The 18,513-nt window shown below is 37.8% G+C and overlaps 4 protein-coding genes across 14 annotated transcripts; 2 read left to right on the plus strand and 2 right to left on the minus strand.

Moving 5' to 3' along the window:
• Positions 1-16: 16 nt before the first annotated feature.
• On the plus strand, positions 17-6,876 carry LOC124305071 (probable cytosolic iron-sulfur protein assembly protein Ciao1). Of its 5 annotated transcripts, none has more exons than XM_046764081.1 (5): positions 17-127; positions 2,769-3,148; positions 3,237-3,345; positions 4,234-4,395; positions 6,134-6,876. In XM_046764081.1, exons 2-5 carry the CDS (start codon positions 2,783-2,785, stop codon positions 6,400-6,402), a joined length of 906 nt encoding a protein of 301 aa, XP_046620037.1. In that variant the 5' UTR covers positions 17-127; positions 2,769-2,782; the 3' UTR covers positions 6,403-6,876. The 5 variants fall into 5 exon arrangements, with proteins under 5 accessions (XP_046620037.1, XP_046620035.1, XP_046620033.1 ...); XM_046764079.1 differs by lacking the exon at positions 17-127 and adding an exon at positions 134-276; XM_046764080.1 differs by lacking the exon at positions 17-127 and adding an exon at positions 284-431.
• Positions 4,523-8,598, minus strand: LOC124305073 (uncharacterized). 2 transcript variants are annotated; one of them, XM_046764087.1, is made up of 4 exons: positions 8,450-8,598; positions 7,833-7,978; positions 7,170-7,339; positions 4,523-7,073 (listed from the first exon to the last, which is right to left on the minus strand). In XM_046764087.1, exons 1-4 carry the CDS (start codon positions 8,596-8,598, stop codon positions 6,957-6,959), a joined length of 582 nt encoding a protein of 193 aa, XP_046620043.1. In that variant the 3' UTR covers positions 4,523-6,956. The 2 variants fall into 2 exon arrangements, with proteins under 2 accessions (XP_046620043.1, XP_046620044.1); XM_046764088.1 differs by having other exon boundaries at positions 6,422-7,073; positions 8,179-8,482.
• Positions 8,599-8,841: 243 nt separating this feature from the next.
• On the plus strand, positions 8,842-12,220 carry LOC124305067 (FGGY carbohydrate kinase domain-containing protein). Of its 4 annotated transcripts, none has more exons than XM_046764066.1 (10): positions 8,842-9,326; positions 9,625-9,736; positions 9,891-10,128; positions 10,217-10,344; positions 10,520-10,702; positions 10,790-10,990; positions 11,077-11,240; positions 11,360-11,434; positions 11,545-11,822; positions 11,934-12,220. In XM_046764066.1, the coding sequence occupies exons 1-10, from the start codon at positions 9,144-9,146 to the stop codon at positions 12,019-12,021; spliced, it is 1,650 nt and encodes a 549-aa protein (XP_046620022.1). In that variant the 5' UTR covers positions 8,842-9,143; the 3' UTR covers positions 12,022-12,220. The 4 variants fall into 4 exon arrangements, with proteins under 4 accessions (XP_046620022.1, XP_046620023.1, XP_046620024.1 ...); XM_046764067.1 differs by having other exon boundaries at positions 8,854-9,326; positions 10,790-10,997; positions 11,090-11,240; XM_046764068.1 differs by lacking the exon at positions 11,934-12,220 and having other exon boundaries at positions 9,144-9,326; positions 10,790-10,997; positions 11,545-11,727.
• Positions 12,221-14,333: 2,113 nt separating this feature from the next.
• LOC124305070 (uncharacterized) lies at positions 14,334-18,441 on the minus strand. 3 transcript variants are annotated; one of them, XM_046764075.1, is made up of 5 exons: positions 18,319-18,441; positions 17,016-17,371; positions 16,648-16,922; positions 16,184-16,400; positions 14,334-16,112 (listed from the first exon to the last, which is right to left on the minus strand). In XM_046764075.1, exons 2-5 carry the CDS (start codon positions 17,356-17,358, stop codon positions 15,940-15,942), a joined length of 1,008 nt encoding a protein of 335 aa, XP_046620031.1. In that variant the 5' UTR covers positions 17,359-17,371; positions 18,319-18,441; the 3' UTR covers positions 14,334-15,939. The 3 variants fall into 3 exon arrangements, with proteins under 3 accessions (XP_046620031.1, XP_046620030.1, XP_046620032.1); XM_046764074.1 differs by having other exon boundaries at positions 18,037-18,400; XM_046764076.1 differs by lacking the exon at positions 18,319-18,441 and adding an exon at positions 17,858-17,995.
• Between the last annotated feature and the right edge of the window lie 72 nt (positions 18,442-18,513).

An 18,513-nucleotide genomic window follows, 5' to 3' on the forward strand; every position in this document is an offset into this window, starting at 1 on the left:
TTGAAAGTCACATGGAGCTCTACGTTTGTTCCTTTTATCGGGCGTGCCATTGGCAGCATAGGAATTGTGATCCGGCTATGCTGCACATACCACTGTACCATAGTAGCTAACGATCTGTTTTGCGATGGTAAACACAGTTCGACATGTCCTTACCACAGTCAATTAGTTTCAGAAAGCGATAGCTTTTCATCTACATTTCTGTATGTATGTACAATACATACGTACATGCATACGTACACGCGGATAGTGATCGCCAGATTGATTGACTTGACTTGAGTATGTATTTTAAGCAAGGTCATAGTTTTAAGTAATGTAAATAGTTGAATTCTGACAAACACAAGAATTGCAAATCGTCCTCGTTATCGCCGTCGCAATACACTCCTCTTTGAAATAATCGTTGCGATTGATAAAATATCATTCTAGCATCATAGGTTCGTCTGGAAAAATAAACCTAACCCAAGTCCGATCCGCGATCCTAACCTGAACCTTTGAATTTTTCAATTATTTTTCGCTTCGTTTATTTGCAACTACAGCGTGAACCTACACGAAACACTCTAAATGTACCTAATGTTCTCTTCTTTCAAATTTTTCGGAAAAAATTAGAGTAACCCCAACAGGTTTTCGAGACACGCCGATTTCCATGCGAACAGAATTTTTCGCGCACACAATCGCTGAAAGTGATAAACACCGGCAGCATAATTCGTACCTCTTGTGTGTGTGTGATTTTCGATTGTTACAGAATGCGATCTTTTATCAAAACTCTGGCTAGGATATAACAGAGCCTGCACATAATCTTACCCGTTGCACTAGATTTGAGGCTGCCTTGAATTATCGTTCGGACACTTCAAGTTTATGCAACCAATTCTGGACAATTAAACATTTAATGTGTCTGAAGTGTACCGTGAAAGTTCACTATGTAGTGCGAATTGACATTTCGATTAATTTTCATTGATTTTTTAACCATTTAATCGATATTTCATTCAATAGGCGTTACGTTCTGAATTTTATTTTATATCAACTCTAACATTTGTTCTGACGAGCAAAACTTCTCTTCGTTAACAGACATGATGATGCGTATGTTGCAACCAGAAATGTGTTCTTTTCCCTATTGTTTATGGTGCCCTGTATCGTTTGCCCAATATTAGGCTCTCGGGCTATCTATGAACCATCATTATTGTAAATGTCAAATGATTATTAGAATGTCAATCCCTTGTGCAGTTTTGTGTAACTGGAATATTAGTGGGACAGACTCGGTACTATCCTGCTTAGGCACATTTAGAATGGGTCGTCCTGTTTCAGGTAGCGATGGGTTCGTTGGAACTGAAACAGAGTTTATCAGGTCATAAAGGAAGAGTGTGGAATGTATGTTGGCACCCAAAAGGCAATAGCTTAGCTTCTTGTGGCGAGGATAGGACAATAAGAATTTGGGCGAATGAGAGTTCAAAGTGGGCAGTCAAAACTATCTTGGCTGAAGGCCACCAGAGAACGGTTAGGGAAGTTTCATGGTCTCCGTGTGGAAATTATATCGCATCTGCCAGTTTTGACGCTACAACGGCTATTTGGGATAAAAAGGCTGGTCAATTCGAGTGCAACGTAACATTAGAAGGACACGAGCATGAAGTCAAGAGTGTCAGCTGGTCACGGAGTGGACAATTATTAGCCACGTGTAGTCGAGATAAATCTGTATGGATTTGGGAAGCTGCCGATGATGAATACGAATGTGCTTCTGTAATATCATGCCATGCCCAAGATGTAAAAAAGGTGAATTCATATCGCATTGCTTGCAAATGGCGGTATTTCTTCTTAATTAATGGCAACTCTGATGATTGCAGGTAAAATGGCATCCGCACGAGGATACCCTGGCCTCAGCTAGCTATGACGATACTGTGAGAATTTTCAAGGAAGACGCGTACAGCGACTGGGTCTGCACGGCAACTCTGAATTCCCACACATCTACAGTTTGGAGCCTGTCTTTCGATAGCACAGGAAACCGTTTGGCAACCTGCAGCGATGACAAGACAGTGAAAATATGGCAGGAATACAAACCTGGTAATGAGGCTGGTATATCAACAGAAAACAACGAATCTGTTTGGAAGTGTTGCTGCACTTTGTCAGGCTACCATAGTCGGCCGATATACGATATTGACTGGTGCAAATTAACAGGGCTTATTGCCACAGCATGTGGCGACGATATCATCAGAATATTTCGCGAGGACACTGATTCAAATCCAAATCAACCCTCCTTTAGTATGGTTTGTACTACAGATGATGCACATACACAGGACGTCAACTCTGTACAATGGAATCCTGTTGTTCCTGGACAACTTGCATCGGCAAGCGACGACGGGCTTGTCAAAATTTGGCTGTACAGTGAATAAGAGGCTTACATCATTCAATCACTGATGTTGCAGCTCAAATGGGAGTCAAGCACAGCTGCTGTCTTCCCTGCTTCAGCACTCACTTATTAGTAATCGGTTTTTTCCAAATTAAATGTACACATATCCTGTTAACCCTAACAATAAATAATTTGTAAATATAAAACTCCTACTGTTGTTGGCTTCATTTTTTTTCCCCACCCACAATATATGAAATGTAAACGCATCATAAAAATGTTGATATTGGAAATTTTCTTCATTCGTTCTACAAATCATGTTACGAATGACATTTCTGCATTTCTCTTTCATCAACGAAAATTACAAATCATTCGCTTCTTGAACACATATGCATTCTGTGTAATAATTAAACCTCTTCGTATATTTCTGTTGCAGATAAACAACTATAAATGCACATTCATTCAACGGTTGTATCGAGACTTCTATTCAGAACTCACGGTCTGTATAAGCTTCTCAAATACCATCACGTAACATCTAGAATGGGAGATCTGGACTCTACTAGGGAGGGACTAGCGCTAAGCCAAGTCTTGGATGCTATTCACTCGTTTGCCCCGATCGAGCTAGCGGCTTCCTGGGATAACGTTGGCCTGCTCATTGAACCAACAAAATCGAAGTTAATTACGCACACACTCATCACCAATGATCTTACCGAGGATGTAATGCAAGAGGCTATTGATTTAAATGCAGATCTAATTATTTCATATCATCCACCGATATTCAGTCCTCTGAAGTCAATTACAACTCGTACATGGAAGGTAATATTTGGCAAGAAACTAGTGTATTGAATTTATACAAAACTCACATGACTTATTAATATACTTTCTTTGATTGACAAATAACTAGGAACGCATCGCTAGCACCTGTATAGAGAATAAAATTGCCCTGTACTCTCCCCATACGAGCTTTGATTCAGTGAAGGGAGGATTGAATGATTGGTTGGCAGGAGCCTTTGGTAGGCAGATACATAATATATATATGTATTAAAAATTGAAGCTCATGATGGGAGGTTCTCTGGTATTGAATGACTGGCCATTCTATTAAAATATCCAAAATCAATAGTTTGGATGATGCCTATACATACCTAGATAGGATGCTGCTTCCCTTTCAGATAGCCCTTCCATATGCATTAATGTGGTTCTTAAACTAGGCTTTGTAAAATTTTGACAGGCCACTAAATCAGTTTCAAATTAATCGATGAAATTCTCTACTAGATTACAGTGGTCGTCTCAATCCTAAAGCCTCGCGTTAGGCGTGTGAATTTCGCCATTCAATATACGTACGCTTTCACTTCACTTTTACTATAGGTATATTTTATTAAAAATTTATAACTGAGGAGCTAGTAATCACTGATGTTATTATTTTGTAGGATTATTAATATCGCCCGTGGGGCAGTCTCTGTCAGTTGTAGACAATCTGAATTTAACTTTTTTTAATTTCTCAGTAGCGTACAGCTAACATAGAATGAGCCATAGGCGATGTTAATATTTTTACCAAATGGTAGCAACAGTGCTCACGAAATTCTCACAGTTACAGATTCTTTTGGAAAATAGTTAGACTCACGATAAAATATATAGTGAAAGTGAAGTAATAACGCATAAATTTTAAAGGCAAATTTCACCGTCTTTGCGCGTAAGTTTAGGATTAGGATAGAGCGCTGTGCTTTGAGGGTGAATTTCAGATTTTGTGGGCAGTTGGGTTAAAGTTCGACGAAATTTATTTTAACATTCACTCTGATATGTATGCATCAAATTTCTGTACTTGGATCTTCAAAGTGACTGAATATATAAGTAAGTCAATATCTTTGTCAAAACACTAACGGATTGCGAACAATAAATTGCAGATTTAGAAACATGCAAACCGATTGAAGCTGGTGTCAATCCTGAAAACGGTTTCGGCCGCCTATGCACGTTAAAAGTCCCAGTGTCTACAGCCGACGCAGTGACAATTGTTAAACAACGAACAAATTTACCACACGTCCGACTTGCTCGTGCCAGACGTCAAGGTAAGAAGAATATCATGTCCCTGTATTTATTGTATTAGGGTGGTCGTGTATTTAGGGGTCAGAAAAATTTTCATTACGATGTCCCCCAAATCTGATCTAAAATATTTTTAACAAAATCTGTATAAAGTTTCAAGCCTATACATCAATGGGATCACTTGCCTCCACAAGCACATGAAAAGAAATTCCGGCGAAGAACTTTTTTTTTCTTGTCATACACGAATTGTGAAAGTATAAACAAGTCAGACATTCTTACCGGTGTTTCTTAAATAATAGGATATTGAACAGAAAAAAAACAAATTGATATAATATAAATATTACAACCAAATTTTTTTTTTATGGCCTGCTTTGTTTTTCGACCCACAAGTAAGGACCACCCAAGTATTGTACTTACGTACATGAATTTCTGCATCCTTATACGGCAAATAAAACTTACATTATTAATACGTAACCAATTAAAGTTATGTAGTCTCTGAAATCCATCGAATGGGAGGTTCACAAAATTTCAATAGGTCCAAGTAATTTTTCTAAATAATATAAAACTAGCTGTAAAGCTCGCTCGGGGTCAGTTTGCCTTGTATAGCTGATTTTTGTACTCGTTCGCTCGCTGCGCTCGCTCACTCCATTGGATAAGATCTACTGTTGACGGTTTACCATATATTCGTAAAATAGTGAAATTTAACTGACTACTTGACAGTTGTATTCGTATACATCGTAATATGTAAAGTATATATAATAGTCTACCTGGTGAATCTGCATGTCTAGATAATGACGTTGTAAATAGATATTCAATTTTAAGAAAATATATCATTACAATATATATTGTCATATAGGTATATATGACTACATAATTAGCGTTATGCTGGTGCTCTTGCTAGGATCGTTAAATAGATTGGGTGAGCGTTTTCAGTAGGTCTTTGAATATTTGGATGATACAATGTCTTAATATCTTTGAGAACCTATAAATGCACGAAAAAATGTACATATACCTCGAATCACCTCAGTCTGTACGTCCTTAAAATAAAACAGGTGTGTCGTTTGAAATTTTGCAACTTATTAATATAAACGATGACATTGCAGTACTCTACAAAGGGACACGATGAATGTGATTATCCGCATTTATTTATTAATACACATGATTAATTTACTAAGACAAGATAAGTTCTCACACCTGGAGCCCAGGAACTACAGAGCTCTAGTCGTAAAAGTTGAAATTCACCAGGTATAAAACCTGGAGCCCCGGAACTACGGAGCGCTAGTTCTGGAAATTAAAATTCACCAGGTAGAGGACCTGAAGCGCAGTACCTAGGAGATAGAGGACCCAATGCTCGAAGTTGGCGGAGCGCGATTTTCGTTCGTCCTCTCTAGTGCACGTTTATTTCCGGACTAAGGAAGTCTACTGACTGATTATCGTGTTCAAATAATATAGAAGAAAAAAAACTTTTAGTGACGTCAAAATGTAATTTCTGAACATCCGAAATTTAGGTTTCAAACTTTAATACTATGTGTGATGTGAATCATTCTGCAAGAGTAATTCACAGTGTGACATGCCATAATTTAAATAACTCGTCACATATTGTCTTGCTGTCATTAGTACTTCAATTGAAATATATAAATGTCTATGTTCGACTGGCATATCATACAGACGTTTTTGTATGATAGTAATCGTTTTTAATGACTCACAGTATCTACCATAAGTTTGTTGTCGCTAATTAATTCCTTACTCGGTTCATTTTTACAGATGACATGATTACTTCGATAGCGGTCTGTGCGGGCTCTGGTTCATCTGTTTTAAAAGGTGTGAGGGCAGACCTCTACATTACAGGCGAGATGTTACACCATGATATTTTGGATGCCATTCATCTTGGAGCTAATGTTATACTCACCAATCATTCAGATTCAGAACGAGGCTTCCTGAAATTATTTGCTATAAAATTACGCCAGCTTCTAGGTGAATCTGTCAAAGTGAGCCTATCACTCTTGGACACCGATCCCTTGAAAACAGTATGAATAAAATAACATATCCCTGTGACAAGCATTCAATGATTTGTATTTGGCTCTAAAACATACAGTTTGATTAGTTAGATTTAACTGAATTCAAGCCTCGTGGTATCTATTGATTTTTCCCTTGTAGGGGTCCTTTAGAATGTTATTCGTTATTGCACGAACAGCAACTTTTCGGTTGTTTCCAGTTGTTGTTCTTTGTGTAACAATAAATCAGAGTCACAGAAAATACTGTTCAACTCTAATTATCCTCTGCAGCCTATCAGGATAAAATCAGGTTGAGAGGTGAAATGAATTCACCTTTATTTTTTAAATCAGCTTGACAGATTTTCTACTTCAGGCATCAATGCAGTTGTTCGTGAAAGCTGGTTGCTCTATGATGTCCTAGATGTTTTCTTTGAATTCTTCAGAGCACAATTAATAGAAAACGTATCCTGCTAATTCATGGAATATTCAGCGCATACATTTGTTCCATTGCTTTAAAAAAAAAAAATTAGAGTGCCAAAATGCTCGAAACAAAAAAAAAAAAAAAAAAAAAGATATGACTGGATGTATTTACTTCATTTGAATTCTTTCATAATCGGTGTGATTGTCATTAGATCATCTTTCATTTCCGTTTTCTTCTCATAGTTTTTCAGGCTCGTCCACATCTTTTCTAATTTTTTCCGCTGATATCTCTACATCACAATAAAATGCATGCACATTAGCACATTAAGGACAAATTATAATTACGAACCTTTATGAAATTATCGATTTAAGGTAACAAAACTTACTTGGATAAATTGAAAGCAGTGCTTCATTGTAGCCCCAACATAAATAATGTCGAGGGAAGCAATTTTACTGTCAATTTCACTGACAGCACGGACCGAATCAATGACAAGTCTGTGTGGTCCATGTCGAATTTTAATTAACGCAATCCTTGTATGGTGATTGAAATATTTAGCTAAATAAACAAAACACAATTTTATGATAACTGATCAACTGGTTTTTATAGTTAGTCTTTACCAAGCATTATAATATCACTCATTGTAACGATTATTGGAGCCTAAACATCACTAATGTGAAAATCCCATAGTCATCACAAATTTACGTGCAATCTCGAATACAAATACCTAGTAAACAGTTTTGTTTCACACGAAAATAATGCCAAGAAATGTATTCCTGTAATAGAATTCCTACTTGAAACAGGAAAGTTGCTGGGAATTTTAGTCAGGTATTGCATGTAGAATTGTGCTGACTGCGGCATTTTTATGTCAGTGCTACTTGGACTCTGATAATTGTCAAGAGTGTGACATTTTATTCGGTTGGTATAGACTGACTATAAGCATCCTATTTGGAACACCAATTTTGATCCTTATTGCAACATTATTCTGAGTACATTGAGGCATACAGCTTGAGTTATATAGTAAGCTAACAAATTAAATTAGTCTCGTTACCATTAAAGCCAGATTTTATGGCAGAAAGTCCAAAATCGCCATACATAAGTTCAACTTTTTGCTGTATTGCATGATGAAGAACAGTCGGTTTCAGTATCAAACATTTGTCAGATTTGTCACCTGGATTCACACGTACAGTCACATACCTAAAGAAAAGAACCGTTGAAAATTGTACAAATGCTCAACGGGACGGTTCAATGATGGATGCAATCGGAGGAAACTCTCGTTCTAAAAACCTAACCTCTGCTTGAGTAAGAACACTGGAGATTCTAAAATTTGAAAGTTGCTTCACACTTTTCGACATCTGACTTTTGTTTTTCAAAAGGAATTAAAGTTCACTTTGTACCTGTTCTTGAAACGAACCATTGTTTCGGGTTAAATTTTATGACGCTGTTGCGCACCACGAAATTGATACGCTCTGACGCAGAGAGAAACCTCTCTGACGTTCAGGTTAGGTCGTTAGGTGAAGTAGCTGTGATCCTCTGAAAGCTATGATCTAATTCACCACCACGGGGTAACCATGAGCACAGCTACCATGAGTGTCAGATCCCCACGTAGATACTCGCCGGTGGACATACACAAATTATGCGTGCCGTAAAATCCTTGTTTATACATACTCGGGGCAAAACACGACTGTACAAGTTGAAGCAATCCTCCCTGATTCAATCTGTTGATTCAACACGCAAGCATGCACGAAAGATTGACGTGTGTCTGTCAGGTTCTCGCGTTTACACGTAATTCCATGCGGAGTTACGTTCATATGCATATGTTTACGGAAATATAGTAGAATATTTAATAATATGTGATGAATAACAAAAGACTGGATTGTGCATGTTCTCCGTATTTACAGAGGTTTCACTCGACCCAAATTACCTCGGAAAAACGAGATACTACTGTAATTGAATATATTTTCGCTCCCATGCTAATCTTTTTTTATTCACCGCAATTGATAAAATGTAACGTTTTTGATGTCGTTTCTATGTGTGCGTGCATCACCGTATCATAAGACCGTTGCTTAGAATCAGCTCCGCTTCTATAATAGACCAATAGTGTGCGTGCGATAGTAAAAACCGTTATCTATCATGGCATGCAGGGTCAATTCTCAGTAATCAAGGTCTTTCAAAGTATAAACGTGATGCGGTGTTAACGTAAGGTACATTCCATTGATACAATTTGTCGGAATCAGTTATTGCCAAGACGAGTAGAGATACGTGCGTGTAATATTCCAGTATATACTGCACAGTAAACATTTAATTACTGTCAATATTTCGTCACTTGCTGAATTGCCATATTAGTAGCCAAACGCCTTCAATGGAGTCAATTTATTTTGTCGGCGTGGATGTCGGAACAGGCAGTGCTCGAGCAGCAATTGTATCTTCTAATGGGAAGTTGATCAATATGGCAACCTGTCCCATCAAGACCTTCAATCCACGACCTAATTTCTTCGAACAATCTTCAGATGATATTTGGTCTGCTGTCTGCAATGTCGTCAAGGTTGTTTGTAATTCCAAATTAGACACCTATCTGTAGAAATAGATGTGGATAAGCAAATTATATATTGCCATTTTCAATTTCTACAGCATGAGATTGATCGTTTGCCTCCTCTTGCATAGTGACACCCAGTGAACCCGAACCAATTGTCCACCTTAGTCTTATACTTGTCTATTTCATAATTCAAGCTCTAAGTTGTGATACAGTTCCATACATGAATCATACAGAAAAACTGTTCATTAATAAAATCTCAGTATCTGATTCGTTGAAAGAAATATATTTACACACTTATGCAATCTAGACGGTCACTAAAGATGTGCCTGAGGAAAAAATTAAAGGTATCGGGTTTGATGCTACCTGTTCATTAGTTGCACTCGATGAACATGGAAGGCCTGTGACGGTGAGCCCGACTGGTAAGAGCAAACCATTAATGTTTAAACGGCATTAGAAGCATGTAAACATCAACTGCAATTGCGGGTAGATAATTGATTCAAAGATTAAGAGTAAAGTTTAACAATCACAAGTCGAGACAAATATGTCAAGCATAGAATATTTTTTTATGTCTAGGAAACGATGAACAAAATGTTATTCTTTGGATGGATCATAGGGCAGAAGCGGAATCCGCTTTTATAAATAGCACTAAGGACGAGATGCTCCGATACGTTGGTGGAAAGATATCCCTTGAGATGGAAACGCCCAAGATGCTTTGGATGAAGAAAAATATGCCCACTTCTTGGTTGCGGGCAAAAATGCTGTTCGATTTACCTGATTTTTTGACTTGGCGCGCCACTAGATCTCAATCAAGGTGTACCTATACTGCATACCGTTGAGGATATAATTTAATATTTACCAATCACTGAACCAATTCAACATTGAAAACTTTCCCTTCATAGATCTCTATGCTCCCTTGTATGCAAATGGAATTATAAAGCAGGGCCTGATGGAAACAATGGTTGGAATGCCGAATTCTTTAACAAAATTGGGTTGTCTGATCTGAGTGAGGATAACTGGAGGAAAATCGGTATGCACATAGAGTTGACAATATCACATTATTACATACTTTTATAGCCTGAATATTAGATTATAATTTGACTTGAGACAAATATCCGACTGCGTATACGGAACAACTCACGATGGGCTGTCAATCATACTGCTTGAAAATTTTTTTTATCTAAATTTAAATTAAATTGATGTAGGTACTCACGTGAAGCCTCCTGGGGATCCAGTTGCTTTGGGATTGACGGCAGAAGCTGCAAACGAACTAGGACTCAGTCCCAAAACTCCCGTCGGTACTTCAATCATCGACGCTCATGCGGGGGGACTTGGAATGATCGGCTGTAGCGTGCCAGGTGTTCCAAATAACTTTTCCTCCAGATTAAGTAATACTCCATTGAATTTGTTCACCACTTATTCTTGCCACTGGTGGATGACAGCAAATGTGCATGGCGTTATGTTTAATGTTGCAGGCTTAATCTGTGGTACCTCAACATGCCATATGGCGATAAGTGATAAAGAGATAACAGTTGACGGTGTATGGGGTCCGTATTACAGTGTTATGATTCCTAGATTCTGGCTCAGCGAAGGTGGTCAAAGTGCAACTGGGAAATTGTTGGATCACATAATTAATTCGCATCCTGCTACAGCCTCCATCATGCACCAACTAACTGGTAAAATGTTGGTGGCCTTTATCACTCATTTTCCATTAAACTTTCACGAATTTCCATTACCAACATGACAAACATTCTGATCATAGGTCTTCCTCACAGGCATATTCAACAATATTTGTCGGACCTTCTGATATCGCTAGCAAAAAAGAATTCGCATCAGGATGTAGCATTTCTGACCAGGAACATTCATGTCTGGCCAGATTTCCATGGAAATCGTTCGCCGTTAGCCGATGTAAAACTTCGGGGAATGGCAAGTTGAGCTTTATTTACCTTATTGTTATAATTAAGGAATAATTGACTTGCTACCAACGAAAACGTATTGATTTAACAATGGCATAATCTTGTATTCACAAATTTATCCACTTGCAGGTTTCAGGCCTATCTTTATCTTCCGATCAAGAGGATCTTGCAGTTCTGTACTTGGCAACTATTCAAGCCTTAGCGGTAATAAATCGGCCTCTCCACCTGTATCAAGTTTTACGCACTTTGTTTCAAAGTAATTAAAATCCGCTACCAGTTTATGACCATTCATCGTGATGCTCCATTGGTTACAGTATGGAACCAGACACATAATAGAAGCGCTCACGCTCTCCGGCCATAACATAGAAACTGTCTTGATTTGTGGAGGCCTCAGTCAAAATCCTTTATTCGTTCAGACTCAAGCAGACGTTGTTGGACTACCGGTATTAATTCCTCATGAGCGTGAATCAGTTTTGCTCGGTGCAGCTATTCTTGGAGCTTGTGCTGCAGGAGTTTTCCCATCTGTACAAGATGCTATCCGCGAAATGGGTGGAACGGCGAATCTCATAGCACCTAATGCCCTCTCCAAAAGGTGAGTAAAATAAGTTTGTCAAGTACACTAATCGTGTTGCGTCTATCGTAATTTCAAACCATGCAAAAAGCAAATTACCCAAGGCAATGTTATATTTTCCGTTTGATGTAGATATCACCAGCAGAAATATGAGGTATTTAAAAAAATGGTTCAAGATCAGAAAACATATGCAAGTGCGATGGATCACGTGCTGGTTTGAATCATGATTTGGGAGAAACGAAAAATCAACGAATGGGTGGTATCGTATGACACGTTTTTTCAAACTCTTACTATACCTTGCTCATTTTTTACTGAACTCGGTGATTTGGACCGAAATAGTGGGTTTAGTGTTGAAGCTTATTATGTTCTAAAAATGGTTGTAACTTTTATTTCAATAAAAACTCTACTTATAAAATATATTTACATGTATCCAACCAGATTATGGATAGATGTCTCTAATTATTAGAGACAGCTAGCTGCATATTTTCAAACAATTTCAAATGGAAGTTCAACAGACTTTTCAAAGATAAGAATGACAACACATCGACTTACAATGAGTGAAAAAGTTATGATCGAGTTTAAGACCTTTTATTTTCAAATGGATCCGAAAATCTAGGCATAATCAGATACAAATTGAATTCTTTCAGAGGTGATTGTGAAAAATTGCTGAACCTCATACCACACACACACTATTGGTATATCACAGACATAGATTGTCACCTGTCTATAGGAATACCGTGAATGTCTCTTGCAACAGATTCTTCCAAGCCATGCGATCACCGCGTGTGTTAACACATGTACAATTCTTACTTGAACCGAGCGTACCGACAAATGCTGCCAATCTAAAGTGGTTTGTTTATACATTGGCACGGGTGGTGATCTCGTGGCTTGGAAGGATGGGTTTAAATAGACCAGCCACAGTATAAATAGACATTCATGTACCTATGGGTGAGGCGGACGTGGAGTTTTCGAACAATCAAGCTATACCAATTTTTTAAGACAGAAAAGTCAGATCCTTTATATTCATATAATGTGTCTGCGTGCCTGGTAATAACTGAATATAATTTCCCCATGTGTACCACAGGGTGAGCGGTTAATATTGCTGATAAAAATCTTTAACTTATTGTGATTTTTATGGCATCTACCATAATAGATAAGACAGCACCAAAGATGAAGTTCTTTTCGAGTGGTCACTATGTAGGCTCAGCATCGTGAGAAATTACAAAGTTGAATTCCATTCGTGTGCTGGTAATGTGTCTCGCAATAAACTCAATGTTTTCCACTACAAGGTGAATAACAATAAAATACTAGTAACCTTACAGTGAAATACATAAGGTGAATATCCCAATCTCTGATGTGTCTAATAATTATTAACGAAAATAGCGCAATTTTGAATCGTACAAGCGATTGGCAACAAGTTTCAAGACTAGAGGGTTGTGAATTTTAAATATTGCGTAAAATAATTATAAATGAGTACACCAGACAATGATATATCATCGGGATATTCTGTTTACACAAAAAATCATCAAACAATCTGTACAACTATTTTCTTTGTTAATCATTCTGGAAAGGTAGGGTCTGTGTTTTGTAGACATTTATAAACCTAATCACAAATCTAAGTGATGCACTTTCATATGAGGCATATCATTAGAATGCTTAATTATAAATTTCTTTAATTCCGATCAGAGGCGTATTCTTTTTACGTCCCGTATGGATGCGACGAAAAGTTGGTTCAGTCTGCTGTTGTTCGGTAAAGTCGTCTCTGTCGAAACATGTCTTCGACACCTTTGATCTCATTTTACCTCAAGAACGAACCTGCATTTGACTGTCCTTTCAGTTTTGGAATTACAATAATCGATGTGGCGCGATACTGAGAATGTTTGTTCATTTCACTCTCCAATGCCGTATAGGAAAGGAATGATTAATTTGATCAGTGATCACAGAATTAGAAGAACACGCCTATAGTCAAGGAATTCAAACCATATCATTCTCCAGTACATGGTTTTTATTCCTCAGTTTTCGAAATCTAAACAATCAATCGGGTGACTTATTTTCATTTGTATTGCTGAAAAGTAAAATTCACTATACAATCCGTAAAATCACGTAATCAACTCAAATTGGTATACATATCGTACATGGCCTGTCCAATTGATTAGTATCAATAATCTACCTACAATCGAAAGTTCACCTTGTTAACAAAATCTACAAGTAACTGATTTTCCGATAGATACGCATAATTTTGCTAGATATGTCTGGACGATATGAATGAATCAATTTTTCAGAGTATTGATAGATTTGTGATTTGCCTAGCTGGTATTCTCGTATCGATATTACGATGGCTGCTTTTTAAAACACAGGCCACGTATAATCAATGTAGAATGTATCCTTAAACAAAAATTCACGGTAATCAGACTAAATTAACTGATAATTTCCAATATTATTGCGAATTAATACGCGAGCTGTTCCATTCAAACTCGTTACAACAATTTTAGGCATTATGACTGGTCGTGACATCATTTTTTTCAAAATTTCTGGTCACCATCAACATCATCATCACCATTATCAACTATTATTATCATCCTTATTAATATTACCATTATTATTATCAGGATAACTCTTATTAATATAAAAGGCACTTGCGTTAGTCTCACATTGTGCAAATGTATCAAAAGATTTGGAAGACTTCCATTTCGCAATATTCTCGTAAAACATTGCAACTTTCAATACTAAAATACTTTGTAAAAATCTTTTATAAAATATATAATTTTAACACTAATCAATATACTCATTGTGTTTATAATATAAGTGTATGGGTCATCCTTAATTTTGGTTCAGGGAAATTTTCATCGTGACGTCCATCAAACATGTTCCAAATCATTCTAAAACATTGTGTCTAAAATTGTAACTCCTTACATCAATGGGAGGTTGTGTGCTGCTAAGCTCGTATTTTCTCCATACAGGGATGACTCTCATTGTTGGATAAAAAAATGCTTCTACTTGCAAAGTTCGGATTTTTTTTTTGAAACATATAAACAATTTGGGACTGAACATTTATTTTGTTCACCAAAATCATGAGGAGAACAATATTTTTTGTCGCAAATTGCTCATACTCTTTAATACAGTTAGAATTTTGCGGCGAAAAAAAATTTGTTTCCACAGACAGTATATATTTTCCGTATCGAATAGTGAAAATCCTGGTTTGGTTGTTTATGGATTTCCATTGATGTAGGGGGTTGAAGTGTTGGACTATTATTTTTTACATTTTGGAACTCCAACCGTAGTAGTGAGGCGCGTAGCGTACGAGACTGCGGAGCAGGAGGACTAGAGTTCGAATCTCCAGCCTGACTGAAGACCTGAGCGGCAGCTCGCAAAAATTTGAAGAGAGGTCATGTCGTTCAGGTGCCGAATCAACGATTAGAGGTTTGAACTCGGTCCATCTACACCTGGGCAAGGTTTCCTGCAGTTTTCTTTGTCCCTTGTGGGAATGTGGGTTTTTCTAATGGAGATTTTACGACAGCTGCAGACGTATAATGACGATTAATGATCCTCTTTCTTTCCCTGTAGAAGCCAAAAAGACTTCTGTGGACATACCCTGTCGGGTGTATCGGGTGTTGGTAGTAATTATTCCTCCGAACCCAAATGACGCTACGCCCTCTTATAAGTATATATGACTACTGAGCAGTGGCAAATTGATTATAACCAACAACCGATACAAAAAAAGTCACTACAACTCGGTAATCGAGGAAAAGTATCAATACTTAACACTGATCTTTAAAATCGATAATTTCAAATATGGTCAATACGGTGAGTGAAATTATCGATTAATTCAGTAATTGAAAAGAGTGTTAGAGCCTGATGGTAGTCCAGAGCTAGACGCTAGTGACAATCTATTGTGAAATATGAAATAAGCGATGAAGATCGCGGTTTGCTCGATTTGTAACAATCCATACTACCATCGTGTAATAAATATTTCATCATCGTTTTCAATGTTTTCAAATACCATCAGCTAATGTGGACGTTCAAACATTAACACAGACCCGTCAGTCATAATAAAATCTTGGCTTGATTTTCCAAATGCAGCAGCGTACCATTGCACGTCAAAATTATCAGCCAGTAAAAATAGCTTAAACATATGCAACTAAATGAATCGATAACACTCGGCAATGTGATGTAGCATATATTGGAAGGCGGTCGAAGATGTCGTGCCAAACCTTTGTCTCCACAAATGTGTGGATAGAATATGCTGTCCCATGGATTGTGTAGCTTCTTGGACATCTTCGCAAACTTCTACACCAGTCTGCCATATGGTTTCTTTAATCAGATATGGAACAATTTTAGTATTTTCATAACAACATAACATCCAGTTACAACATCACTCTTACCGAGATTATGGAGGAGATTATTTGTGCCAGGAGCATCAAATTTTTGTAGGTTCTCAACGCTTATGACCTTGAACTGTTTTAGCTCCTGCAATGATTCATAACTGCAACACCTGGCTCTGCTATTTGCCACAATAAAACTCCCAGGCGCTGCATGTCGAACGACTTCCTTGAGCGCTTCTTCTACCATGCCGCATTTACCAGCGTTTGGAATTGGTACCTATGGGAAGTTGCAACAATTAGGTCGCGGGGTGGTAGAGGAGTAGATTGCAGCATATTATTGATATACCTTGGATTATCAAGAATCAAAAATACATTGCGGTAACAAAGTTAGATTTTCAAAGTTTTCAAAGGTAAATTGGAGGTAGCATGGCGAACATACAAGCTACGGTATTGTCAAGATATTGGTCTCAGTGCCTTGGTGAGGGCCGATGTTAATTAAATGTTCAACGCATTGTAGTTTTTACCTCTGGAACAGCTTTTATCATGTGAAACCACATACGAGGTGGAATCGCACTGGCTTCGGCTATGCAAAGTATCGTTTGCGAATTGTTGTTACGTTTTTTGTGAACGGTCACGTCGATAGGATTCTCAGCACCCATATATCCTCCAGGAAATTCATCGACAACTAGGACACGGTCCCTCCCCCCCAAACTCCATTCCTCCGGGTGATTGTCTACGTATGCGTTTGCGACCTGTATGCATCTCTCGTAAATGCGTTTGACCACATGTACCTTAAGATCTGTGGTGCATAAGGGAGAATTTATATAAAATGAAAGTGGATATTAAAAATAAGTATCACGATAGACATATCCGATAGTAAAACGAAACCAACTGAGATAATTGGCAGCGACTGTTTCGGGGACAACTTGACACCATCCCAATATCGTTTGAAGACATAATTTTAAGTCACATTTTATAGCGAGGAAAAAAGATCCCTCTCTTATTGACAATTTTTTATTGCATTGCGGACAACCCCAGTTATATTTGTCTATTATCCTAGCAGGGTTCCATATCATCGTTCGCCTCTTGCAGGTTGAATGGGGACAATTGGAGACTGTCCGTATCAAGCTCATCTCTTTCAACCAACTGCACAGTTCACCCTCGTGACCTTGCTGCAATATCGGACGAACCACCAAGTCAAAGTACCCGCCATGGTCACCGAATCTCTCGACCATATTCACATCAGGGCTAAACAATACAAGGCAATTATACTTGTGAGATAGTAACGAATGATTCCAAGCATATGAAATGCTTGATCCTCGCAATACGGTATTATCGTTCGTCTGAACATGAATGAAACGGCGACAATGGAGGGAATAAGCACAAGCAGCAAAACTGGACGAACGACTAAACTGTAATCATTTAGGATGCATATGTGTAATTTGATTTTGAAACATTTTCAGCTATGCACATTTGTTGTAGGAAATTTGACAAGCTATAAACAAAGTAAACGAAACGAGCAGTTGTCGTATATTCTCGGCAATAACGAAATGTTATGTTTATACACGGTAAACGGCAGTATTGATTTATTGCTTTCTCAAATAACAATCGATAATTATTATGCCCGCGACACCTTGAAACAAACTGAATTGGACTGAACGTAATATAAGTACATAAGGGTGAATATTATTATTTGTCGGGATGAATCACGTGCTCACGAGTAAAGCGAGCAACCTTAGATCGATATTGTCGTTCGTAATTCGTTGTACACGATTCGTAGAGGCATAAAAGAATCCACCACGAATTTATGCATGCACGCATGAAAGCTATCTATAATCGCAACAAAACTGCTGTACAGGCATGCCTCATGTGTTAACGGTTACATACATGCATATAATCATACATGCACTCACTTTCGACATTTCAATTTCAAATCTGACATCTTCGATTATACCATGTACAAAAGTGTCACAGAGTTAGCTCCTCGCAATTAATCACTGTTTAAAAATTCGACCAACATTTGAATATCAGATCGAGAGTTTATCGTTTTGATGATAATCAAAGAAGGACATAACGAAATCAGGCCCAATAACGCACACCAGGCCAATCGATTGTAGTCAAGTTAAACACTAGATTTTGTTGTGTAAGCAGCTACACTCGAACAAAATTATAACTTCTAGCCCCTACGATCTTACGAGCGTTACGGAGTTTGGTCTTCACGTGATGACAGTAACCCTTGCTCTCTGAGACTCCTCTCTGACAATGAAGCCATTTTGTAAGCCACGGCGTTGACCGCGTTGACTGAGGCCTGACTGAGGATCAGCTGGGAGCAGAAAACGTTGTGCGGAAAAGTTCGGAGTTTTCCTGATTTTCTATATAAAAATATTGAT

The sequence above is a fragment of the Neodiprion virginianus genome, chromosome 5 (genome assembly GCF_021901495.1).
Source record: "Neodiprion virginianus isolate iyNeoVirg1 chromosome 5, iyNeoVirg1.1, whole genome shotgun sequence".
Lineage (NCBI taxonomy): Eukaryota > Metazoa > Arthropoda > Insecta > Hymenoptera > Diprionidae > Neodiprion > Neodiprion virginianus.

Excerpts from the sequence above, each read along its gene's own strand:
- LOC124305071 (XM_046764077.1), top strand. The coding sequence starts at position 1,306 with ATGGGTTCGTTGGAACTGAAACAGAGTTTATCAGGTCATAAAGGAAGA. Across the intron at positions 1,762-1,832 it reads ATGCCCAAGATGTAAAAAAG|GTAAAATGGCATCCGCACGA; the intron begins GTGAATTCATAT and ends TGATGATTGCAG.
- LOC124305073 (XM_046764087.1), bottom strand. The coding sequence starts at position 8,598 with ATGCATATGAACGTAACTCCGCATGGAATTACGTGTAAACGCGAGAAC. Across the intron at positions 7,979-8,449 it reads ACAGTCGTGTTTTGCCCCGA|GTATGTGACTGTACGTGTGA; the intron begins GTATGTATAAAC and ends TCTTTTCTTTAG. Across the intron at positions 7,074-7,169 it reads ACTGCTTTCAATTTATCCAA|AGATATCAGCGGAAAAAATT; the intron begins GTAAGTTTTGTT and ends ATTGTGATGTAG.
- LOC124305067 (XM_046764066.1), top strand. The coding sequence starts at position 9,144 with ATGGAGTCAATTTATTTTGTCGGCGTGGATGTCGGAACAGGCAGTGCT. Across the intron at positions 9,327-9,624 it reads CTGTCTGCAATGTCGTCAAG|ACGGTCACTAAAGATGTGCC; the intron begins GTTGTTTGTAAT and ends TATGCAATCTAG. Across the intron at positions 9,737-9,890 it reads TGTGACGGTGAGCCCGACTG|GAAACGATGAACAAAATGTT; the intron begins GTAAGAGCAAAC and ends TTTTATGTCTAG.
- LOC124305070 (XM_046764074.1), bottom strand. The coding sequence starts at position 18,065 with ATGTCAGATTTGAAATTGAAATGTCGAAA. Across the intron at positions 16,923-17,015 it reads AGTCGCTGCCAATTATCTCA|ATCTTAAGGTACATGTGGTC; the intron begins GTTGGTTTCGTT and ends TATGCACCACAG. Across the intron at positions 16,113-16,183 it reads TAATCTCCTCCATAATCTCG|AAACCATATGGCAGACTGGT; the intron begins GTAAGAGTGATG and ends ATCTGATTAAAG.